The 24,420-nt window shown below is 43.4% G+C and overlaps 1 protein-coding gene across 6 annotated transcripts in view; it reads left to right on the top strand.

Moving 5' to 3' along the window:
* The window catches only part of CEP85 (centrosomal protein 85), a 79,780-nt gene extending 55,641 nt beyond the window's left edge, over nt 1–24,139 (top strand). For 4 of the 6 annotated variants that reach the window (XM_056557436.1, XM_056557438.1, XM_056557440.1 and 1 more), the window contains exons 6-14: nt 1,452–1,569; nt 1,649–1,834; nt 1,939–2,091; nt 13,121–13,275; nt 13,369–13,498; nt 13,572–13,622; nt 16,906–17,013; nt 18,672–18,897; nt 23,652–24,137. In XM_056557436.1, the coding sequence (XP_056413411.1) occupies nt 1,452–1,569; nt 1,649–1,834; nt 1,939–2,091; nt 13,121–13,275; nt 13,369–13,498; nt 13,572–13,622; nt 16,906–17,013; nt 18,672–18,897; nt 23,652–23,812 (1,288 nt within the window). In that variant the 3' untranslated portion in view covers nt 23,813–24,137. Of the gene's footprint in view, nt 1–1,451; nt 1,570–1,648; nt 1,835–1,938; nt 2,092–13,120; nt 13,276–13,368; nt 13,499–13,571; nt 13,623–16,905; nt 17,014–18,671; nt 18,898–23,651 lie in introns of all 6 variants that reach the window. The other 2 variants (XM_056557442.1, XM_056557441.1) reach the window with 2 other exon arrangements.
* The last annotated feature ends 281 nt before the right edge of the window (nt 24,140–24,420 follow it).

The raw sequence follows: 24,420 nt of genomic DNA, 5'->3' as shown, positions 1-24,420 counted from the left end.
TTTATATATATATATATATATATTTATATATATATATATATATATATATATATATATATTTATATATATATATATATATATATATATATATATATATATTTATATTTATATATATATATATATATATTTATATATATATATATATATATATATATATATATATATATATATATATATATATATATATTTATATATATTGAGATATATATATATATATATATATATATATATATATATATATATATATATATATATATATATATATATATATATATATATATATATATATATATATATATATATATATAATATATATATAATTTTCTTATTTTTATTTTTTTATGCTTTTCCAGGCTGCCAGCATTTAAAGAAGAAAACATTAGCTTGCCTTCTGCCGCTTCCTGGGTATCCTGCTCCTGATCTCCATCGCGATCTTCTTTCTGCTTCTTGTGGTTGTCACACTTCAGCTCAGCTAATTGCCGGCTGCAGCGATGTCGCACCTCGGCTATTGATAGAATGGGTGGCAGTGTGATGTATGGCACCTCAGTCGTCTTTCCTGTGCCCGGGCCCATTACATTACACTGCCACTCAGCCAATCACTGACCAAGGCAGGACATCTATGGCCAGGGATTAGCAGAGCTGCAGTGTGATGTGTCTGGTACCAAAAGGTGAAAGAAGACCAGGGCTGGAGGATGGGACAGTGATATAGGCGGCATCACTGGAGTGGCAGAAGTTTAAAATGTATTATTTTTATTCTGGCAGCCCGGACATAATGGATAAAAAAATATTGCACTGGAGTTCACCTTTAATGCTGCACTTGAATGAGAATTAATACTAGTTACACACTGCATCACAGGTTCTAGCATAACTTATTTAGGCTGACGTCACACACCACAGTTGATTTTTAAAACTGTCATGACACTTTTTTTTTTGAGCCAAAGCCACAAGTGGATCCAACAGGCAGGAGAAGTGTTAGGCCCTATTAGATGGGGTGATTATCGGCCAAACAAACTGACAAACTTCAGTTTGATCAGTCAAAAAAACATTGTGGTCTGTACATCTCCCGGTGCAAAAGGATATGTATATAGGTCATGGCAGAAAAGGGCAGCATAAATGAAGTAGCAATCGTTTATGAGGTCCTCCCTGCACAGTACATGTCTACATTGAGCATCGGGCTTTCTAATAGTGCTGTAAGAACTTCTTATGTTTCTCATTCTATTTAAATCCACTCCGGTCATTGGCACAAAAACACAGGGACAGTTTAAATTTATTTTTTTTTTTAAATGCCACGTATGACACCTAAAAGTTCCTTTCTGCCTAATGTTGTGTCAGGGTTCACAAATGTGGACAGAACATTCTGCAAGGCAAAAACTGTATGAACCGGTTATAAGAACCTATTAGCATATTTATTGAGGAAAAAACTGACTTTGGTTTCACCTTTCTTATTGTAGGCAGCGTCAGCATATTGTAGCCCTGGAACAGAAATTACGGGAGGGAGAGGTGCAAGTCCATAACGCGTTGATGAGCCAGGCCAGTCCATACAATGATATGTGTCTGATGAGATTACAGGTAATGGCATATAACAGTTAAAGCATCTTCCGGCATAAATTGGAAGTGCGGGAAATGCTCAGTTAACCTGTGTTTTCAGGACTTGCAGCGAGAGGTTACATTCTTAAGAGCACAGTTTGCTGAAAAGACTGATTCTGCTAGCAGAGAGAAGGCAGAGTTGGAGAAGAAACTTTGTGCCATGGAGGCAGAGAGTAGAGGCCTAAAAGAGGCAATGAAGGAAGCAGCGCAAAAACATTCCGATGAAATGAAAAAGCAAGAGGAGCGTGTAAGTTCTCAAAGCTTTTCTGCTATAATAAAAAAATTTTTTTTTAAATGCCAATTTCTCTCCAAAAGATATGTTCTCATAGCCATGACACTTTACACTGGCAGGTGAAAGGAAGGGAGCGTCATATTAATTCATTGAAGAAAAAATGTCAGAAGGAAGCGGAACAGAATAAAGAAAAGCAGCAGAGGATTGAGACTCTGGAGAGGTACATGGGCGATCTACCCACCTCACAGGACTACAAAAAACAAGTGCTGCAGGTAATTTCTTACACCATCTATGGATGGATCTTCACCTTTTTATGTGTAAGACAATTGGTTACAGCATTTCTCCTGCACTAACGTGAATCTACAGGTAGATAGTGTAGGTGACCCTGTTTCCAATGCTTCTTACCGAGTGAAAATTGCTACAGCCGCTCAGGAGATATCCGTTTTGTTGGTAATTGGTAATTTCTTCTTATGTGCAATGGAGGCGGTATTGCTGCTGTATGTGCAAAGCTTTATTCTGCCCACTCTGGCCAATAACCACTCCCCTTTAGCAGATAACTCCACCCCTCCATAAATATAAGGGGGAGGGGTTATTGCTGGAGCGGACCGGAGAAAGCATTGCACATACAGCAGCAGCCTCTTTCATTGCACAGAAGAAGAAATCTCTACATTAGCAACTAGATGACCTAAACGGCTGCACAGATTTTCACCTGCTAAGAAGCTTTTGAAACAGGGTCACCCACACAATCTACCTGTGTACTCTGCCCAACAGGATTGACCCTGCAGTCAGATTTCTTTCCTGAAGTGTATCATATCTTCTGACCCCTGTAGTAGACACTCTGTCTGAAACAAAGTTCACTTCTGCATAGACATACATTTTTGAAAGGTGGCATGCTGGCAACACATAATAACCACTAGAGGGTGTGTACAACCTTAATGCATATTGTTATACTTTTAACTAATGTTGTGCAGTAAGATTGCCTAGTAGCAGCTGCAGCTAGAGATGAGCGAACTTACAGTAAATTTGATTCGTCACAAACTTCTCGGCTCGGCAGTTGATGATGACTTATCCTGCGTAAAGGAGTTCAGCCTTCAGGTGCTCCGGTGGGCTTGAAAAGGTGGATACATTCCTAGGAAAGAGTGTCCTAGGACTGTATCCACCTTTTCCAGCCCACCGGAGCACCTGAAAGCTGAACTAATTTATGCAGGAAAAGTCATCAACTGCCGAGCCGAGAAGTTTGTGACGAATCGAATTTACTGTAAGTTCGCTCATCTTTAGCTGCAACCTTAGTTTTCAATCCGTCTTGGCAAGGAATTTAAAGACTTCTATTAGGAAAACAGTGACTGCTGTCAAAATATTAAGGTTATCAGCAGAAATTTCATCCTGAAAATGTGTTGGTCACCTTTAGAGAGCGATTTTTTTTTTTTTTTTTTTCCCTTCTTGCTTTGTACTTATTTTGTGCAAAAAAAAAACACTTTCTCTATAGGTCCCAGCTGTTCCACGGCTTTTGTAATCATAATGGTCCTATTCAAAAGTGTATATTCAGAAAACAGACTGCACTGTTAGTGTTGAATTCCGTTCACATATTGAAGAACCTGTGCTTTGTTTCCTAGGGTGTTGTAGGACTCAAGGTGTTTATTTAAAGGAAATCTGTCATCAGTGTCGCCTGCACTAACCTTTTGGTACCGACAGGTAGTGCAGGTGACACTAATGACAACAGTACTTACATTGTCCCGTTCCGTGGCGGGTATCTCCGGTAATCTTCTTCGTTAGCTCCAGGCACCCCGCTTGGAGCATGAGCAGAGCTTAGTGACGTCACCTCTGCTGTTCTCGGCTGGGTCCCGCTGCTAGAGAACAGCAGCAATGACATCCCTAAGCTCTGCCTGTGCCCTAAGCCGGGTGCCCGAAGCTGGAGCTAATGGAGGAGATTACCGGAGATCCCCACTAGGGATCGACCGATTATCGGTATGCCCGATATTATTGGCCGATAATCATGATTTTGGGCATTATCGGTATCGGCAATTACCTTGCCGATAAGCAGATAATGCCCCGCACCGCCCCCACTCGACCCGCCGCACCGCGACCGCCCCCCTGACCCACCGCACCGCGCCGCACCCCCTACCGTAGTGCTGGGCGGTATACCGGTATGGATTTTTGCCCATACCGCTATACCGGTCGGGACCCTCCCCCACCCTCCGAGTCAATAAAAAAAATTAAACTTACCCGTAATGGGGGTGGTCCAGGCCATCCATCTTTCCTGTAGTGTCCGGGGGCGTTCCGGGTGAAGAGTGAATGGGTCCGGGCTGTCCTTCTTCTCCCACGGTCTTCTTCTCCACTCCGGGCAGGCTCCGGCCTAGTACGCTGCATAGACGCCGTGACGTCAGGTGCGTCGCTGTGCACGGGTGTCACTGCACAGCGGCGTCTATGCAGCGTACTAGGCCGTAAGATGACCTAGGCCGTAAGATGACCGCCGTAGAAGAAGTACAGCCCGGACCGGTTCACCCTCCACCGGAATGCCCCCGGACACTACAGGAACGATGGATGGCCCGGACCACCCTGACAGGTAGGGAGAGAGAAGCGGGTGGTGGTGGTGGCGGCGGCCTATGGCACCGCAAAAGCCACTGCAGTGCATTGATTTAAAGCGTCCGCTTTAAATCAATGCTCTGCAGCGGTGTCGAGGGGGGATAAATAGCCGATAACTTATACCGGAATATCGGTATAAGTTATCGGCTATCGGCCCTAACCTCCACTGATTATCGGTATCGGCCCTAAAAAAAACGATATCGGTCGATCCCTAATCCCCACCACGGAATGGGTCAAGGTAAGTACAGTTGTCATAAGTGTCACCTGCACTACCTGTCGGTACTGACAGGTTAGTGCAGGTGATTCTGGTGACAGATTTCCTTTAACCCCCTTAACGACCACGGACTTAAATGTACGTCCCGGTTTGGCGGTACTTCGCGCACCAGGACGTACATTTACATCCTGTGTATGAACGCGAGCATAGGACAGTGCTCACGTCATGCACAGCAGGATCCGGCTGCTATCAGCAAAAAAAAAAAAAATTAGAAAAATGTAAAAATAAAAAGTAAAAAAAAGGGAAAAATCCCCTACCCCAATAAAAATGAAAATTGTCAGTTTTTCCTCCAAAAGGCGTAATTTTTTTTTTATATAATCATATTTGGTATTGCCTCGTGCTTAAATGTCCAAACTATCAAAATATAATGTTAATGATCCCGTACAGTGAACGGCGTAAACGTAAAAAATAAAGGCAGCTTTTTTTGTCCAATTTTATAAAAAAAAAACATATATAAAAAATGATCGAAAAATGTTATCATTTTTCTATGACAGCTGCGCCTGTCCCACTGTTTAATTTCTGCCGTTATCTATAAGACAGCTGCGCCTGTCTCGATGCTTGTTTTATCTCGATACTTATTTTGTGTCACTTGAACGAAAATTTCTTAATAATAAAAAAGTATTGAACGTAAAAAATGATCGAAAAGTTTTATACCGTATCTTTCGCCGTATACGCGAATACACATTAAAACCCTGTCCTATCGTGGCGCTCCCTGTGGCCATCAACGGCCGAGACCTGCGGCTAATACAGGACATCACCGATTGCGGTGATGCCCTGTATTAACCCTTCAGACGTAGCGATCAAAGCTGACCGCCGCGTCTGAAGGGAAAGTGACACTAACCCGGCTGCCGGGCTGTCCTGGCATGCTGGAAGTTGTAGTTTTGCAACATCTGGAGGTCCGCTGGTTGAAGATCACTGTCCTATACTTTACATTGTATTCTAGATTTTACTCCTTTAAAATTGGGTGCGTCTTATATGCCGGAGCGTCCTATATGGCGAAAAATACGGTATATGCAAATGTGGTATCGATAAAAAGTACAGATGACGGCGCAACAAATTAGCCCTCATAACGCCCTATATATGGAAAAAAGAAAGTTATAGGTGGTCAAAATAGGGCGATTTTAGATTACTGATTTTGTACAAAAAAGTTTTAGATTTTTTTTTTTTTTTAGGTGGTACAAAAATATAAAAGTATCTAGCCATGGGTATCATTTTAATCGTATTGATCCACAGAACAAAGAACACGTAATTTCTACCGTAAAGTGTTCAGTGTGAAAACTAAACCCTCCAAAATGTGCAATATTGTGGTTTTCATTTAAATTTCCTCCCTGAAAAAAAATTTTTGGGGTACGCTTCACATTTTATGGTAAAATGAGAGGTTTCATTATAAAGTATAATTGGTCACGCAAAAAACAAGCCCTTTCTGGGTCTGTAGATGGAAATATAAGAGTTATGGATTTTAGAAGGCAAGGAGGAAAAAACAAAAACTCAAAAATAAAACTGGCCTGGTCCTTAAGGTGAAAATCCTAATTGTCAAATATGATACATGCAGAGATGGTACAGACCATTCTGGAACATGCCACTGACTGTTGTGTACATGGTGGTTGCCTGCACACCCACCCCTTCATCACTCACTGAACAGTGACCATATAATAAACTATTATCCATGGTCTGGGTACACTACTGTAATCAATAGGAGACAGTATGATACTCCTGTACTGTCTTTGTAAAGTAGGAGAAAGAACCGACCTGCCATTCTGTGCAATCTTGCTGCAATTTCTGCAGATTACTAAGGGGGAAGATTTATCAAACCTCGTGCAAAGGAATTGTAAAGCTGTTTCCTAAAGCAACCAATCAGATTCCAGCTTTCATTATTCAGAGGCTATTTTAAAATGAAAGCTGGAATCATTGGTTACTAAGGGCAACTGTTCCACTATTCCTTTGGCACAAGGTTTGATAAATCACGCAAAAAAAAAGTTAAAAATGGAAGACACGGATATAATCCAGCATGGTGAGTGCTGAATATCTGTTTTTAATTTTCTGTGTGTAGTTCCGGTCGGCATTGTTGTACAGCAGAAAGGGCTGTTTGCTTTTTCTTATTGCTCTACTGGGAGTAAGGGTGGGTTCACACTACGTTTTGTCCCATACGGGAGCGCATACGGCAGGGGGGAGCTAAAAGCTTGCGCTCCCGTATGTCATTCATTTCAATGAGCCGACCGGAGTGAAACCACAGTTTTAGGTCTGGTTGTAAAAGCGCATACGGCGCAAAAATGAGCCGACCGGACCGAACGTTTCACTCCGGTCGGCTCATTGAAATGAATGACATACGGGAGCGCATACGGTGACATACGGGAGCGCGAGCTTTTAGCTCCCCCCTGCCGTATGCGCTCCCGTATGGGACAAAACGTAGTGTGAACCCAGCCTAAGAAGGTTTTTATGAGCCAGAATACATAGCTACAACTTGTTGTCTAATCTTGTCAAGCTGTTTGGTGGCATTTACCCCTCTCTTTGGAGGAACCATGGGAAATGGTATGTGTACCTATGGGGAATGAGGTCAGTGGCACAAGTATCCCATGCCAAATAGGATAATGTTTCTCTTAGGCAGGGAGGCTCAATATTGCCCATGAAACAAAGCAGCATATCTATGGATGAGTCACACATTTAAGATTGGTGCAGCGAGGGTGTGAAAAAGGCACCTCAGTCTTCAACCAATCTCTAGGGTGGAAAGGTAACCTTGTGCACAAGAACTTGTATTTCACAGGTAAGGTGAACACTTATGTGGAGTGAGTAGCACTTTTATAATGCAGAAGGGGGGGGGGGAATCCAACCGAATGGACTGCTAATGGATGAAATTACTGATGTGTGTTTTTTGGGGAAGGACACTCCCTTCTACTAACAGGAGACTTCAAGTGTGTCCTATTAGCAAACAGCTAGAGGAAGTCTTTGATGTATGTTGGAGGCTACTTGTTGCAGAGGTCAGAGGTTGGGAAAAGGGGGAGCAGATAGGAAAAAAAAAAGCTCTGTGGAAAAAGTTAGTTTAGTTAGTAACAGAACAGAGAAGGGGACCAAGATGAGAATGAAAAAGATGGGGGCTTGGTGAAGAGGAGGACTGGACACTACAGAGGTTACAATCAGTTCTGCCTTGATAACCTTAAATTTATGTAATTCCTGGAATACTGTCCAGTAGAACCAGGTTGTGCGGGACGGATCCTGATGATTATGTAAGTGCAATGTCAAGCCACCCATACAATGCAGCTAGGTAAAGACCTATCCAGCAGTCTTTGGTCAAAGTCGGTTCAGCCGTTTTCCTGTAATTGCCTTCCAAAGATCCCTCTGTTTGCAGCATGGAGGGAGAAGCAGAGTAATAAGACTACATTTCCGAAGATCCTCCTCTCCTACTTCCTGTAAGCTGCTGCCCTCCCCCTGCTCTCCACACTGAGCACAACTGGCAACAACGGGTCCCGACAGATCAGATTAACTATAATGGGGTTCATTGGGCTCCATTATTTTTGGCAGCGAATAGCGGAAGAAAAAGACTCCTATTGCAGTAATTTTTCTCCTGATATTCTCCTGCTGTGTTATAACAGCAGTGTGAACGTAGCCTAATTATAATGTGATGAAGAGCTGCAGTGTAAAGAAGTCGGGGAGGCAGAACAATGGTTTGAGCTTCTTCTGATGGGACAGCAAGTGGATTTCAGACTACACCAGTGTTTTCCACCAGTGTGCCTCCAGCTGTTGCAAAACTACAACTCCCAGCATGCCCACACAGTCCTGGCATGCTGGTATTTGTAGTTTTGCCACTGCTGGAGACACCACAGTTTGGAAATCGCTTTGATGGAGATTTCTTTGGAAAGGGAGTTTTGAAGTGTGTTTTTTTTTTTTTTTTTTTTTTTTTTTTTTTTTTGGCTCTGCTTACACATGACAGCTTTAGCATACTATACCAGGGGGTTGATAAATTTGGTGCACATAAGCAAAAACCAATAAATAATTTTAGAAAGGCACTTTGTAACACCACCTCCTCTTGTCTACTCTAAAGTCACAGTGGGAAAAAAAAATTTGCAAAATAGATGAGTAAGCCACACGCTGAAGGTTCCGGGCTGCTCCGCACGGAAGCAGACAATCAGATTTGGAGCGGAGCAGAACAGAGCCAGTCACCGGGCTCCGGCAGCTGCAGGCTGAGCTCACGTGCAACATGATCCGGTCTCTCCAGCCCGCGTCTTACTGTCTCTCCTCCCAGCAGTGCTCCGTTCTGGGAGGAGGTGCCTTAATCCCACCATGGCTAGCTGCTGTTTATATACGGTGAAGCCGGGAGCGGGGGTCTATGAAGCGAGCTCAGAAGCTGAGCTCGCTTCATACTTGCTAATGCCGGACATCATCGATCTGGGTGATGTCCGGCATTAACCCTTTAGACGTCGCGATCAACGTTGATCGCGGCGTCTAAAATGCTAGAAAACAAGCGCCGGTAGCTCAGTGGAGCTGATTTTGACACCAATGGCAAAATGCCATCGGGTCCCGATCAGCTGAGAGGACAAGCAGAGGTTCCCTACTTGCCTCTGGCTTGTCCGATCGGCGCTCCCATAATGCTGGCCTCAGCAGCCTGTAATAATGGAATGCCGATAACACTGATCAATGATGTGCTATAGGTTCCTATGGCACAGCAATGATCAGTGTCAAAAGGCAAGAGATTACATCTTTGTCCCCAGCTGTTGCAAAACTACAACTACCAGCATGCCCGGACAGCTTTTGGCTGTCTGGGCATGCTGGGAGATGTAGTTTTGCAACAACTGGAGGCACAATGTGTGAAAACAATGCCCTATGGGGACTAAATGCATTGTGAAAAAAAGTTTGAAAAAAACAATAAATATGAAAAAGCCTCTCTCCCAAATAAATGTTTAAATTCCCCCCCCCTCCCCATTTTTCAAATAAATAAAAATAAAATAAACCTAAACACAAGTGGTATCGCCACGTGCATAAATGTCCAAACGATTTAAAATACAGTAACCCCCTGACATGTGATGGCCCCGACATATGATCAAATTGACATACGATGGTTTCTCAGAGGCCATCGCATGTCGATGTCAGCATCGACATACGATGCTTTTATGTCGGGGCCATCGCATTAACTGCTATCCGACAGCGCAAAATGCTTAAGCTGCTGTCTGATAGCAGTTTAAGCTTCCCGGACAGGTTCACTTACCTATCCCCGCTGCTCCGAGTCCACTTCCCGATCCTCCGGCGTCTTCTGTATCTTCTCCGGGGTCCGGGCCTCGCTTTCTGGCGTCGTTATTACGTTGCTGCGCACGCCGTTCCTGCGCTGCAGCGTAATAACGTCACCAGAAAGCGAGGCCTGGACACCGGAGAAGATGCGGAAGAAGCCGGAGGATCCCAAAGAAGATACCGGAGCAGCGGGACAGCATCGGGAGCGGTGAGGACGCGGTCCGGAGCAGCGGGGACAGGTGAGTATTAAATGCACTTTTTACATTGCACGAATCCCTCAACATACGATGGATTCGACAAACGATGGGTCGTTTGGAACGAATTACCATCGTATGTTGTGGGACCACTGTATATAACGTTAATGAAACAGCACGGTCAATGGGGTAAACGTAGAAAAATACAAAGTCCAGAACTGCAGATTTTTGGTCACTTTACATAGCAGGAAAAAATTTTAAGTGATCAAACAGTCCCATAAAAACAGAAATGATGCCAACATTATATATGAAAAAAAAAAAAAAAGGTATATGTGTGTGTGTGTGTATATATATATATATATATATATATATATATATATATATATATATAATTTTTTGGGATTACATATTACATAAGCAGAGTTTTTTGTTTTTTTCTTTTAATAAAATGGTTAATGAGGGCTTGTGGTCTTAGCCCCCCCCCCCCCAGGCAATTTCAGGCTGTTGCTGCTTGGTTGGTATTTGGCGGAGAATTAAATTTGTTGAAAAACCAATGCAGTTTTTTTTTTTTTTTTTGACATTACCAGGCTGGGCAAGGACCATTGTTACTGGCTCTCCCCAGCCTAAATAACTCCAGCCTGTTACTACCTAGGCCCAGGAGCGCCATATTTGACGCTCCAGGCCTGCGTTAGCTGGTTTGGGGGCGAACGCTAAGCCCAGGCTTAGTAATGGATTCTGTCTACAAGACTGCTTCCACTACTAAGCCTGTAAAATAAATTTAAAGTTTTTAATTCCAAAAACACTCCCGGACAAGCTCTTATTAACCATTTTATTTGAAAGAAAAAAATCGCTAGTCATCGACGTAGCCCACCGAATCTGAAGTAGTCCCCCGCCTTAACGTATCTAAAACGAGAAGAGAAGAAAATAAAAACACGTAAAAAAGGTTAGTACGTTTTGGGTGCTCTCCCCTGGGAAGAACGCCCATGAAAACAGTGATTCCAAAAAAGGAGCCTTCAGATGTTGCTAAACTACAACCCCCATAATTCCCAGAAAGCCTTTGGCTGTCTGGAAATAATGGGAGTTGTAGTTTAGCAACAGCTGAGGGCACGCTGTACTGAAACTACAACACTGATCAGTCACAGATATCATTTGCCTGTCTGGATGTGATGGGAGTTGTAGTTTAGCAACAGCTGGTGGCTGTCCCTCTGTGCTGGTCTCCCATCATGGGAGTAGTAGTACCAGCAACACTTTTATTACAACTACTCCTATGATGGGAGTAGTAGTACCAGCACAGAGGGACAGTCTCAGCTGTTGCTAAACTACAACTCCCATCATTTCCAGACAGGGAAATGAAATTTGAGAATGATGGGAGTTGTCCCTCTGCGCTGGTACTACAACTCCCATCATGGTAGTTGTAGAACCAGCGCTGTAGCAGCCTCTCGCAGCTGAGGGATGTGCAGGAGCCATTCCTGCCGCTCACTTACAGGGGTCGCACCGGTAAGCTCCAGGCTTATCATATTACAACAGTGTTCTCCAAACTGTGTGTCTCCAGCAGTGGCATGCCGGGCATACTGGGAGTTGTAGTCTTGCCACTGCTGGAGACAAACAGTTTGTAGACCACTTAACATGCTATGCTAGGGTGGGGATCAGGATCTGCACATTGGCTAATAGAATAATGTGGGTGGCAATACTGATGGGTTGCAGCTGAGCCTATCATGGCTCAGTATTCATTTCACTCATACATATTCATGGAGGGGCGGTTGCTCTGAATAGTACTGGAGGGTTACGAGAGGGAGAAAAACCTCCCATTGCATGATGGTACATGATGACGTTCTGAGCCGGAGATGGCTGCCTAATGCAGCTCTGTGCTTGGGATTCACACTATCGGAGAGAGCTACTGAGCTTGTGGCAACCCCTGCATAACCTAAACCAGACAAATGCTGCAAGTAATGGAAGTACAGTGGTCCCTCAACATATGATATTAATTGGTTCCAGGAGAACCATCATATGTTGAAACCATCATATGTCGAGTAAATATGTCTATGTAAAAATGGTAATTGGTTCTGTGGCCTCGGAACCATTGTATGTTGAATACATATCTCTATGGGAAACTGCTAGTTGGTTCTGGGATGACCATTGTATGTGGAGTGTATGGGGAGTATTTAACAAACCAGGGTGCCTCCAGCTGTTGCACAACTACAACTCCCAGCATGCATGTACAGCCATTGACTGTCTGGGCATGCTGGGAGTTATAGTTTTGCAACAGCTGGAGGCACACTGATAGGGAAACATTGATGTATGGGGTGTATAGTGTGTCTATGTATTGTATGTGATGTGTGGCATCGCATACAGTACTGTACAGTTCTTTAAATACCTTCAGAGGGGACAGAATGTCCTCCATTACCATCCTGCCGACTACAGCTCCATAGGAAAGGAAGGGGAGGGCAGCCAGCAGCTCATTGGATGCCTGCAGCAAGATGCTGCAGGCTATTGGCTATGGCTGCACTGGGGGGCGGGGCTTACACTGAGCTCACAGTGGAAGCCTGTATGAGTTAGCAGGACAGCATGTGAGTAACAGGAGGCAGAACGGGGCACATGGGGCACATTAAACAAATATCTGTCAGTTGCTGAAGTTGTCAGTGCTGTCAGATAGCTGTTTGTACGATGGCCCCAACACCCAGCAGCATCATATGTCGAGGCTGCCTTCAACATACGATGGGCTCTGAGAGGCCATCATATGTTGAAATGATCATATGTCGGGGCCATCATAAGTCGAGGGGTCACTGTATATGGGAAATTTTATATATTTTAAGGTTTTAAAGTATATGGAAAGCTATTATTGTGTGCTGTAGTTCTCCTTTAACAGATAAACCAAGAGAGACAGACCGGTAGTTTTTGACAGAAATATTGGAATGGTGAAGTAGTAAAAAGGCCAGAGAGAAGCTGGGCAAGTTGGTTTTTGTACGAAAACTTACCATAGCATCAGTGCTCCGTTAAAGATAAGGTGACTTTGTTTTTATTTTTTTATTATAGATGAAAGAACTTCAGGAGCAGAACTGCCTCCTCCAGGACCAAGTGAGCGATCTAGAGAAAAAGCTGGGAGAATCCAGAACAAACTGCAGGGAAAGTGAGGCTCAGATTGCAGCTCAGAAGTCAAAGGAGCAGGAGCACATAGACACCATTAAAAGGTACCAAGCTAGAAAAGTAACATTGCAGATCTGCTCAGGGTGGGCTACTTGAAGGTTTGTTTGTAAAAAATTTGATTACATTTTTTTTTTAAGTTTACAAAGGGAAATAAAGAAGTTAGAAATGACAGACTGGAAAGTAGAAGAAAAACGTCTGACAGGAGAGGCAGATAAATTACGAAAAGAAGTGGAAACTCTACATAAAGAGCACGATTGCTTCCAAAAAGTAAGTTACTACATATACAAGGATTGGGAAGGTATCCAGCATACAGACATGCTCACTCTTTGTTTGCTTTCAGGTAATAGAAACCCATAAGAAGAGAATTGAACAGCTGTGCAGTAAAGTGAAAGTAAGTTTGAGTTTGGTTGAGTAAAAGATTTCAAGGGTAACTCCCCCCGTCCTATTTTTTATTTTTTTTGCTAGCCTGTTTACCTCCCCCCCCCCCCCCCCCCCCCGCCCCGCATACCCCGTTCCCTCATTACACTTGCAGTTACTGCAGAGTCCGGCAGCGGGCGTGCAGGGACAGCGGCGGCAACGAGGCGGCGGCGGCGATGTGCGGGAGGAGTGGCCTCCCAGCCAGTGGCCAGGGAGCCAATGCGCTCGCTCCCACCTGTCTTATTGACAGGCAGGGAGCGAGTGCAGCCTAACAGAAAAAGGACTGATTGCCACTCCAAAATCAGTCCTTTTTCAGTGGCCAGTTTTTAAATGTAAATTAAACCTTTTTAATGAAAAAAATAAAAGTATATTAGAGATATGTTGTAGTACATAAGTACTACAACATATCAAAAAATAAAGTTGGCGACAGTGCCCATTTAATGATATAAAACCTAAAATGTAAAGAACTTCTGAAGTAAATCAATAAAGTGATGTGAGAGAACCTTAAAATGTTTGTCAAATATATGTAATGGGTGAACTTTTTATAGTGGATCTGCTTTTTGTCAGTTTCTGTTGCAAATTTTAACCCTTCCCTGTGTATAGGGGTGAAATCCTTGGTAAATCAACAGCAAAATACAGAACAGATTTTGCGGCCGATTTGTGGCGACAATTCTGCTACATGTCGATCTACCCTTTCCAAATATCATCCTAGCAAAGTTACCCCCTATCGACTTGTTATTTCAGAAGTTATAGGCCTCCTCTATACTGTAGTTAGAATTTTTATAAAATTGCAGCTCATACAAAGTTCTGTTAATACCGTTCACAAATTTGTAAATGAAAAGCAAACAGAGCTCAAGATATTAAAGAGGGTTCTCCAGCTTGTACAAATTCATGGTCCAGCCCCTGGATAGGCAAATGGTAATAGATCAAAGGGGGTCCAACTCCTGACACCCCTGCAGTTTAGATGTTTGAAGAGACTGCTGTACTCATGTAAGTGCCACCACTTCTACAATGTTCATTTATGCTCATTCTTGCAACTGCTGTACTAGAAGTGTTATCTCATTTACTTATAAGACGCACCCAATTTATAGGTGCCAAATCTAAAAAAAAATAAAGATTCTGAACCCAACAGCGGTCTTCAACCTGCGGACCTCCAGATGTTGCAAAACTACAACTCCCAGCATGCCCGGACAGCCATTGGCTGTCCGGGCATGCTGGGAGTTGTAGTTTTGTAACATCTGGAGGGCCGCAGGTTGAAGACCACTGGTATAGGAGGTAGTACTCACGTGTCCCCGCCGCTCCGGACCAGTCACCGGTTCCCTGGATGTCGCTCCATCGCTGTCGCTGCGTCCCCGTGGTGTCCCCGACGCTCGGGACTTCTTCCTCGGGATCCACGCTCTCCGTCGCCGTCATCACGCCGCTCCTATTGGATGACGGGGTGCGCGACGACGTGATGACTTCGAAGGAGAGTGCAGGGGATCCAGGCACGGAGAAGACACCGAGGAGGCAGGTAAGGTCCCTCCCGGTGTCCTGTAAGCTGTTCGGGACGCCGCGATTTCACCGCGGCGGTCCCGAACAGCCCGACTGAGCAGCCGGGTTAGTGTTATTTTCGCTTCAGATGCGGTGGTCAGCTTTGATATCCGCGTCTGAAGGGTTAATACAGGGCATCACCGCGATCGTTGATGTCCTGTATTAGCGGCGGGTCCCGGCCATTGATGGCCGCACGTATTCGCCGTATAAGACGCACCAACTCTTCCCCCCCCCCCCCCAGTTTTGGGAAGAAAAAGTGCGTCTTATACGGCAAAAAATACGGAGTTCATTTTTTGGGTGTGAATTTCGGCGTCACTTTTAAACTTTAAGGGTATGTTCTGCTCTGAGATTTCATCTGGCAGCTGTCGCCCAAATCCTCCGGTAGTAGGACCCACACGGACCTGCCTGGTCACCATTGATGGCAATGCAGTGCATGCTTAATTCTGACAAAAGAATAAACAGGGTTATTCTTTTGGCCGATGAATTTCAGTAGTGGAATTCTCTGCCGCTGAAATTCCCTAATGTGAACATACCCCAAGTCCCTCTAGGGGACTTTTATAAGTAATCAATAGATTGCTTATACTGATCAATGCTACTGCATAGCATTGTTCAGTTAGATCACTGCTCTGCTTCTACAGCTTGCCTGAGGCAAAGTGATACGCGGCCAGCCTGGGCAAATTCATAAAAGGGGAAATATTTTTGGCAGGACAACCTATTTAATGCCGCCTGAACCATAAACAGCATAAAACACTGCTAGACTTCCCTCACAATGATTTATTGTATGATCCACACTCAATAGACCATATTCTTCCAGATATCTGCGTTAAAATAGATTCCTGGGTAAAAACTTAGATCCAATCAATTCAGGTCCCGACCAACATACCCACAACAAAAATAGAATGAAACCAGCACTCAATAAAATATAGAACCATTAGCAGTTACTTACTTTGCCATATTGGGGGGGGGGGGGGGGGGGGGGGCGGGATTCAATAACAGTTCAATAACAGTTTATTTAACTAAGATTACTAAATATATATATATATATATATATATATATATATATATATATATCTATCTCTCCCTTTCCTGACATTGTTTATGTCCACACCCTCTGAGTTCTGTTGCGTGTTGTGTTTTTTTTTATTTTTTATAAAAAAAAAAATATTTTTTTGATTTATTTTTTTTAGTTTTGATAGTGACTTTGGACTTTGGCTGGGAGTGGGGCTTTGAGTCATCTGGCTGTCATCTGGCCCTGATTGACAGGTATCTGCCTATTTGTGTATAGGAATTGATCTGCCAGGACAGGTGGATTCTAGTTCTCATTCCCAGAAGTATGACTCCTCTGTGCAGCTGTTCAGTGTATCATAGACCTGTGGTTCGGGCAGCATGAAGCTAGTGACAGGTTCCCTTTAAAGGGGTTATCCAAGAATTATAAAAAAAATATCAGCTTTTTTCCAATATCAGTGCCAACCTGTCCTTTCTATAGGTTGTGTTTTATTAAAACTTGGCTCTGTTCACTTCAATGGAACTGAGCTGTAATACCACATCCAACCTAAGGACCAGTGTGGTACTATTTCTGTAAGAAAGCGGCTACATTTTTCTAATCCAGGATAACTCTTTGAAAGTGCTCAAAATACATATGCATGAATTTGTGCTTTGCTTGTAAATAGATATGTATTGATTTTCCTCACATGTTCTTGTAATGTGGCTTTTGTTAATCCATTTAGGATTTAGAAGAACAGGTCTGTCAAGAAGAAGCAACAGGACAAGCTCTAAAGGCAGAATCTGAGCAAAAAGAAGCTGCACTTCAGCAGCTGAAAGCAGCTGTACGTGATGTAAGTCACCTATTTATACACTTCTCAAAAAAAATAAAAAATAAAGGGAACGCTAAGATAACACATCCTAGATCTGAATGAACTAATCGTATGAAATACTTTCGTCTTTACATAGTTGAATGGGCTGACAACAAAATCCCACAAAAATTATCAATGGAAATCAAATTTATCAACCCATGGAGGTCTGGATATGGAGTCGCACTCAAAATCAATGTGGAAAACCACACTACAGGCTGATCCAACTTTGATGTAATGTCCTTAAAACAAGTCAAAATAAGGCTCAGTAGTGTGTGTGGCCTCCACGTGCCCGTATGACCTCCCTTCAATGCCTGGGCATGCACCTGATGAGTATGGTCTCCTGAGGGATGTCCTCCCAGACCTGGACTAAAGCATCTGCCAACTCCTGGACAGTCTGTGTTTCAACGTGGTGTTGGTGGATGGAGCGAGACATGATGTCCCAGATGTGCTCAATCGGATTCAAGTCTGGGGAATGGGCGGGCCAGTCCATAGCATCAATGCCTTCCTCTTGCAGGAACTGCTGACACACTCCAGCCATGAGGTCTAGCATTGTCTTGTATTAGGAGGAACCCAGAGCCAACTGCACCAGCATATGGTCTCACAAGGGGTCTGAGGATCTCATCTCAGTACCTAATGGCAGTCAGGCTACCTCTGGCAAGCACATGGAGGGCTGTGCGGCCCCCCAAAGAAATGCCACCCCACACCATTACTGACCCACTGCCAAACCGGTCATGCTGGAGGATGTTGCAGGCAACAGAACCAGACTTCTGTCACATGTGCTCAGTGTGAACCTGCTTTTATCTGTGAGAGCACAGCGCGCCAGGGGCGAATTTGCCAATCTTGGTGTTCTCTGGCAAATGCCAAACGTCCTGCACGGTGTTGGGCTGTAAGCACAACCCCCGCCTGTGGACGTCGGGCCCTCATACCACCCTCATGGTGTCTGTTTCTGACCGTTTGAGTGGACACGTGCACATTTGTGGCCTGCTGGAGGTCATTTTGCAGGGCTCTGGCAGTGCTCCTCCTTGCACAAAGGCAGAGGTAGCAGTCCTACTGCTGGACTGTTGCCCTCCTACAGCCTCCTCCACGTCTCCTGATGTACTGTCCTGTCTACTGGTAGCGCCTCCATGCTCGGGACACTACGCAGACAGACACAGCAAACCTTCTTGCCACAGCTTGCATTCATGTGTCATCCTGGATGAGCTGCACTACCTAAGCAACATGTGTGGGTTGTAGACTCCGTCTCATGCTACCACTTGAGTGAAGGCACCGCCAGCATTCAAAAGTGACCAAAACATCAGACAACAAGCAAAGGAACTGAGAAGTGGTCTGTGGTCACCACTTGCAGAACCACTCCTTTATTGGGGGTGTCTTGCTAATTGCCTATAATTTCCACCTGTTGTCTGTTCCATTTGCACAACAGCATGTTAAATTGTCGATCAGTGTTGCTTCCTGAGTGGACAGTGTGATTACAGAAGTGTGATTGACTTGGCGTTACAATGTGTTGTTTAAGTGTTCCCTTAATTTTTTTTGAGCAGTGTATTTATGTTACATATGTAAAGTGTAAAGAAGCATTTACAACAATAAAATATAAAAGCCTTCTATAAAGCTTGAATTCTTTTATTTATTTATTTTTTTTTCAGTTGGCCACGCAAAACCAGGATCTAATGGAGCGCAATGTCACAGTACAGGAACATCTGCGGCTTGCTTCAGTAAGGGCTCAGCCAGCAGATGGACAAGCCAGTCAACTCTTCACACTATATAAAGAAATGAATCGCTGCCAGAAGAATTTGCGATCAATATGCTGTTTACTAAGCCAAAGAGTTCAGGGTGTAGACCCTAACCTGTCCATGTTACTAGGAGTACACTGTGAGTCAGCCAAAATGTATATTTTTATATTGTTTAGCTATTTTTACCCCTTTTATTCCATGCACTGTACATGTATATGTACATTTATATGTACAGCACTGGGTTGGTTTGTGCACTAGAACTGCCCACCGCATCAGCATTGAATTAAGTAATGTACAGCTGACATTGTAGCTATTTAACTCATTACATTTCATGGCCAATAGTGATCAGATATCTACTTATTGACTCGAAATCACAGGTGCTAATGGGTTTCCATGTCAGCAGGGGGGAAATTGAATGCCCCAGGAGAACATTCCCATATTTCAGAAATCAATGTAGGATAAACAATTTAATACAATAGACTGTGTAGCATACAAAAAGTCTCCAGCTCTCACGGCTCTAACTCGAAACCTTTCATGGACAGGACTGGCGTGGGGCGCTCAGAGGCGACTGCCGGCGGTTTCGCACAGAATAATGCACTTCTTCTGGCCTCGTTAACGTAATTGTGCTGTGCGTATAAAACAGAACAATCATGTGACGTGGACCGCAGATCCAGATATCTAATGCCTAAATAGTGACTCAAAACACCAGTAAAAACTCAGAATAGTAAAGCAGAATAAGGAAAACCTATTTCAGGTAGGTTATTTCACAAAAATAATTTGATTTATCTCCTATCATTAAGACCTAACAGTCCCTGAGCATCTAGCTTCAATATCCAACGAGCTTCCGTTTGCAGTAACTTACGTCTCCTATCACCTTCTCCTGATTGTTTCTTGACTTTCTAATCCTCCGAATCTTAACTCACTAGTCATTATTGTGTATCTGTTGCATATGTTGTACAAATTGTGGAGAATTTTCTCCTCCTCTCACAGAATATAGATGCTCCCTGATTCTAACACGTAACTGTCTTTCAGTTTTACCTATGTAGAATCTAGAGCAGGGGTGTCAAACACCCAGCCCGCAGGCCCGCCAGACCTCGTCATGTGGCCCGCTGCCGGCCGCCAGCCTTCACCTTTTTAATCTTTTTTTTTTTTTTTTATATATAAAGAAAGCCGCCTCTTCAGCGCATGCGCGGCGATCCTCCTTCAGTCCTCCTGGTCCTCCGCCTCTATGGTTGTTCGTCAGTGATGTCCCGTGCGTATAACCATAGAGACGCGGGAGGAACAGGAGGACGGCAGGATCATCCCAGGAGGACGCGCGCAGGCCCTGGTAAGTGACCGGCAGCGTGTTATCATCTTCAGCGTTCCGGTCACCGCTCGACCGGTCCTGGCACCTACTGCAATGGTCCATACGCCATAGCAGTAGATGTGACCCCGGGCCGGAGGAGCGGTGACCGGATCACAGTGGGGCAGCACACAGACATACAGCCTCCAGCCATACACTGTATATGGCTGGAGGCTGTATGTCTGTGGGGAGGGAGGGGGGGGGTGCTGCCAACCTAATGTGGGGGGGAACTATACTGCCAACTAATGTGGGTTAACATGCTGCCAACTAATGTGGGGGGAACATGCTGCCTACCTAATGTGGGGGGAACTATACTGCCTACCTAATGTGGGGGGAACTATACTGCCTACCTAATGTGGGGGGAACTATACTGCCTACCTAATGTGGGGGGAACTATACTGCCTACCTAATGTGGGGGGAACTATACTGCCTACCTAATGTGGGGGGAACTATACTGCCTACCTAATGTGGGGGGGAACTATACTGCCTACCTAATGTGGGGGGGAACTATACTGCCTACCTAATGTGGGGGGGAACTATACTGCCTACCTAATGTGGGGGGGGGAACTATACTGCCTACCTAATGTGGGGGGGAACTATACTGCCTACCTAATGTGGGGGGGAACTATACTGCCTACCTAATGTGGGGGGAACTACAAGGTGCTGTACATTGCGGTAGAAGGGGTAGTCTTATATGGCGAGTATATCCCAAACTCTACAATTTAACACTAAAAGTTGGGGGTCGTCTTATACACCCAGTTGTCTTATACGCCGGCATATACAGTATGTGTGTGGGGGGGGGTCCTACAGATACAACAGGCCCTTTGAGGGTGACCAAACTGCTGATGCGGCCCCCGATGAATTTGAGTTTGACACCCCTGATCTAGAGCAACTACACAATACACTACAAAAGGGCTCCAACATGTAATGAGCTCTTTCACAAATAATAATTTCCTCCCAAAGTACCTCCTGTGGCATTACTGTTATATTTACATTGAGGAAAAGAGCCACATTGGAGGTAAGCCAACTCTCCTGTACATTAGAACTGTTATTACTCTTTTTCTTTAAGATCTCTCCTATAGTGACATATTTTCTAAATGTAACTGGGCCTGTTCCTTGCTGATTTTTCAAGAGATGGTGGTTTTTATCATCGCATTAAGAGGACTGTTTTTAAAAAGAAAATACGAATCTCTTCTCGCTTTCACCACTCGAGGTATTCAAGATAGGTTTATGAAGTCATTTCTTTCTATCCATAGAACTAGCTCTTAAAAGCTTGATTGATAACTGATCTAAGATAGCCTCTTTTTTTTTCAAATCTTGCTGACTGTTCAATTGATCTCGATGTCTGTCATAATCATGAAAGTCACGGTTATTCCTCTTGAGCCTTAAAAATTGACTATATGGAATCCCATTTTTAACATGGGTAGGATGGGAGCTGTGATAGTGAAGTAAATAATTATTTACCACCTCCTTTCGATAACCCTGTTTTCTTACGGTCCCCTTCAGCCACAAGACGCAAATCCAGAAATTCCAAACACCATACACACTAGTGAAGATCATGTTTATATGATTCAATTCAATACATCCAATCATATGAACATGATCTTCACTAGCGTGTATGGTGGTAACCGTTTTGAATTTCTGGATTTGTGTCTTGTGGCTGAAGGTGACTGTTAGAAAACAGAGGGCTATCGAAAGGAGGTGGCAAAGAATTCTTTACTTCACTATCACAGCTCCCATCCTACCCATGTTAAAAATGGGATTCCATACAGTCAATTTTTAAGGCTCAAGAGGAATAACAGTGACTTACATGATTATGAGAGACATAGAGAGAAGTTGAACAGTCAGCAAGAGTTGAATAAAAAGAGGCTTTCCTAGATCAGTTATCAATCAAGCTTATAAGAGATGGTTCTATGGATAGAAATTAATGATTTCATAAACCTATATTGAATACCTCAAGTGGTGAAAACGAGAAGAGATTCATATTTGCTTTTTAAAAACAGTCCTCTTAATGCGATGATAAAAACTAGAGATGAGCGAACTTACAGTAAATTCGATTCGTCGCGAACTTCTCGGCTCGGCGGTTGCTGACTTTTCCTACATAAATTAGTTCAGCTTTCAGGTGCTCCGGTGGGCTGGAAAAGGTGGATACAGTCCTAGGAAAGAGTCTCCTAGGACTGTATCCACCTTTTCCAGCCCACGGGAGCACCTGAAAGCTGAACTAATTTATGCAGGAAAAGTCATCAACTGCCGAGCCGAGAAGTTTGTGACGAATCGAATTTACTGTAAGTTCGCTCATCTCTAATAAAAACCACCATCTTAAGTAACTGCAATTTATTGCTATCAGATCCAGATCTTGAAAAATCAGCAAGGAACAGGCCCAGTTACATTTAGAAAAAAATGTCACTATAGAAGTGATCTTAAAGAAAAAAAGTAATAACAGTTCTAATGTACAGGAGAGTTGGCTTACCTTAAATATAACAGTAATGCCACAGGAGGTACTTTGGGAGGAAATGATTATTTGTGAAGGAGCTCATTACATGTTGGAGCCCTTTTGTAGTGTATTATGTAGATGCTCTAGATTCTACATAGGTAAAACTGAAAGACAGTTACGTGTTAGAATCAGGGAGCATCTATATTCTGTGAGTAGGAGGAGGGTCTCCATGATTTGTACAACATATGCAACAGATATACAATAGTGACTATAGTGAGTTAAGATTCGGAGGATTAGGAATAGTAAAAAAAAAACAATCAGGAGAAGGTGATAGGAGACGTAAATTACTGCAAACGGAAGCTCATTGGATATTGAAGCTAGATGCTCAGGGCCTGTTAAGTCTTAATGATTTGATTTATCCCCTTTTTTGTGAAATAACCTACCTGAAATATGTTTTCCTTATTCTGCTTTACTATTATGAGTTTTTACTGGTGTTTTGAGTCACTATTTAATTATTAGATATCTGGATCTGCGGTCCACGTCACATGATCACTCTGATCACATGATTGTTCTGTTTTATACGCAATGACTTGAACGAGGCCGGAAGAAGCGCATTATTCTGCACGAAACCACCAGCAGTCTCCTCTGAGCGCCCCACGCCAGTCCTGTCGCCCCGTCCATGGAAGGTTTCAAGATCGAGCCGTGAGAGATCTGCTGATGCAGTGAGTGCGGGAGACTTTTTTTTGTATGCTACACAGTCTATTGTCTTAAATTGTTTCTCCGACATTTATCCCAGCACCACCAAGACTCTCACTTATTCTGAGGACCCGCAATTCTGATCCACGTCTCTCCAACTGAGATTCATTGGTGGGTTGCAGCAGTGCATCCTGTTCCTTTGGGCTGAATGTAAGAGAACATCCCATCTGATGATCCGATTGTTATTAGATGAGAATTAGGCTTATACGCTACAGTATTGTGTGGGCAGATTCCTGAGATACAACCCCAGCGCCTGTTCTCTATCTTCTGTTCATTTCAATCATTAATCATTTTGCAAATGGTTGTGTAATGCTTATGGAATGAAGAACTTTCAGCTTACCTTTGCACTCTTCCCCTCTAGCTGCTGCGGATTTGGATGATCCGGAAGAGGATTTAGATTTCTTTTCTGTTGAAAGATACTTAAGTGGAGTGGAGAAACTGAAGAGAGACATTGAGGAGCTGCGTACTACCATCAGTGATTGTTACGCACAAGATATGGGAGATAACTGTATTGCACAGTGACTGCATGTGTGCTCTAAAAGAGATGGCCAGGAACAGCTAAAAATTGTATCTCTGCTCTAAAGAGAACTATGGCAGCATTATACACTGGCTTTTTAATGTTGCACAAGACCAGCAATGTACCTCCAAATAGCAGATTACCTGCATGTATCAAAGAGAGAGCCAAACCAGGTTATCAAACAACCTAATAGTCTGGCATGTTGTGGTGGACTGACAGACCTAAACTGACATGACTGTTCTATGTAGAATGTTCATATTTATTCTAGATGTAAGACTTACTGTTTTTGTGTTTTTCAATTGCAATAAATGATTATAAATTTCTTGTTTTTTTTGTTCCCCAAAAAACTTACTTGTGGACCTCCTATCTATATATAAAACTCGGGGTGTGTGTATGTTCCAGCATCACATCCAAAAGGCTAAATATATTAACATAATACTTGGTCACATGTTACTTATATGTCCACTTAAAATATAGGATAGTTAATTTAACCCTTAACTACCCCCAGTTGTGAGGGTCAGGGTTTTTGTTTAAAGTCCCATGCAAATCAATGGGAAATGTATGTTCCCACATAACTTTTGTACGGCTGGAGATATTTCAATAATACCAGGTA

This window comes from Hyla sarda, chromosome 2, assembly GCF_029499605.1.
Source record: "Hyla sarda isolate aHylSar1 chromosome 2, aHylSar1.hap1, whole genome shotgun sequence".
Lineage (NCBI taxonomy): Eukaryota > Metazoa > Chordata > Amphibia > Anura > Hylidae > Hyla > Hyla sarda.
The sequence above is the reverse complement of the archived record's forward strand: the minus strand, read 5'-3'. Positions and strand labels throughout refer to the sequence as shown.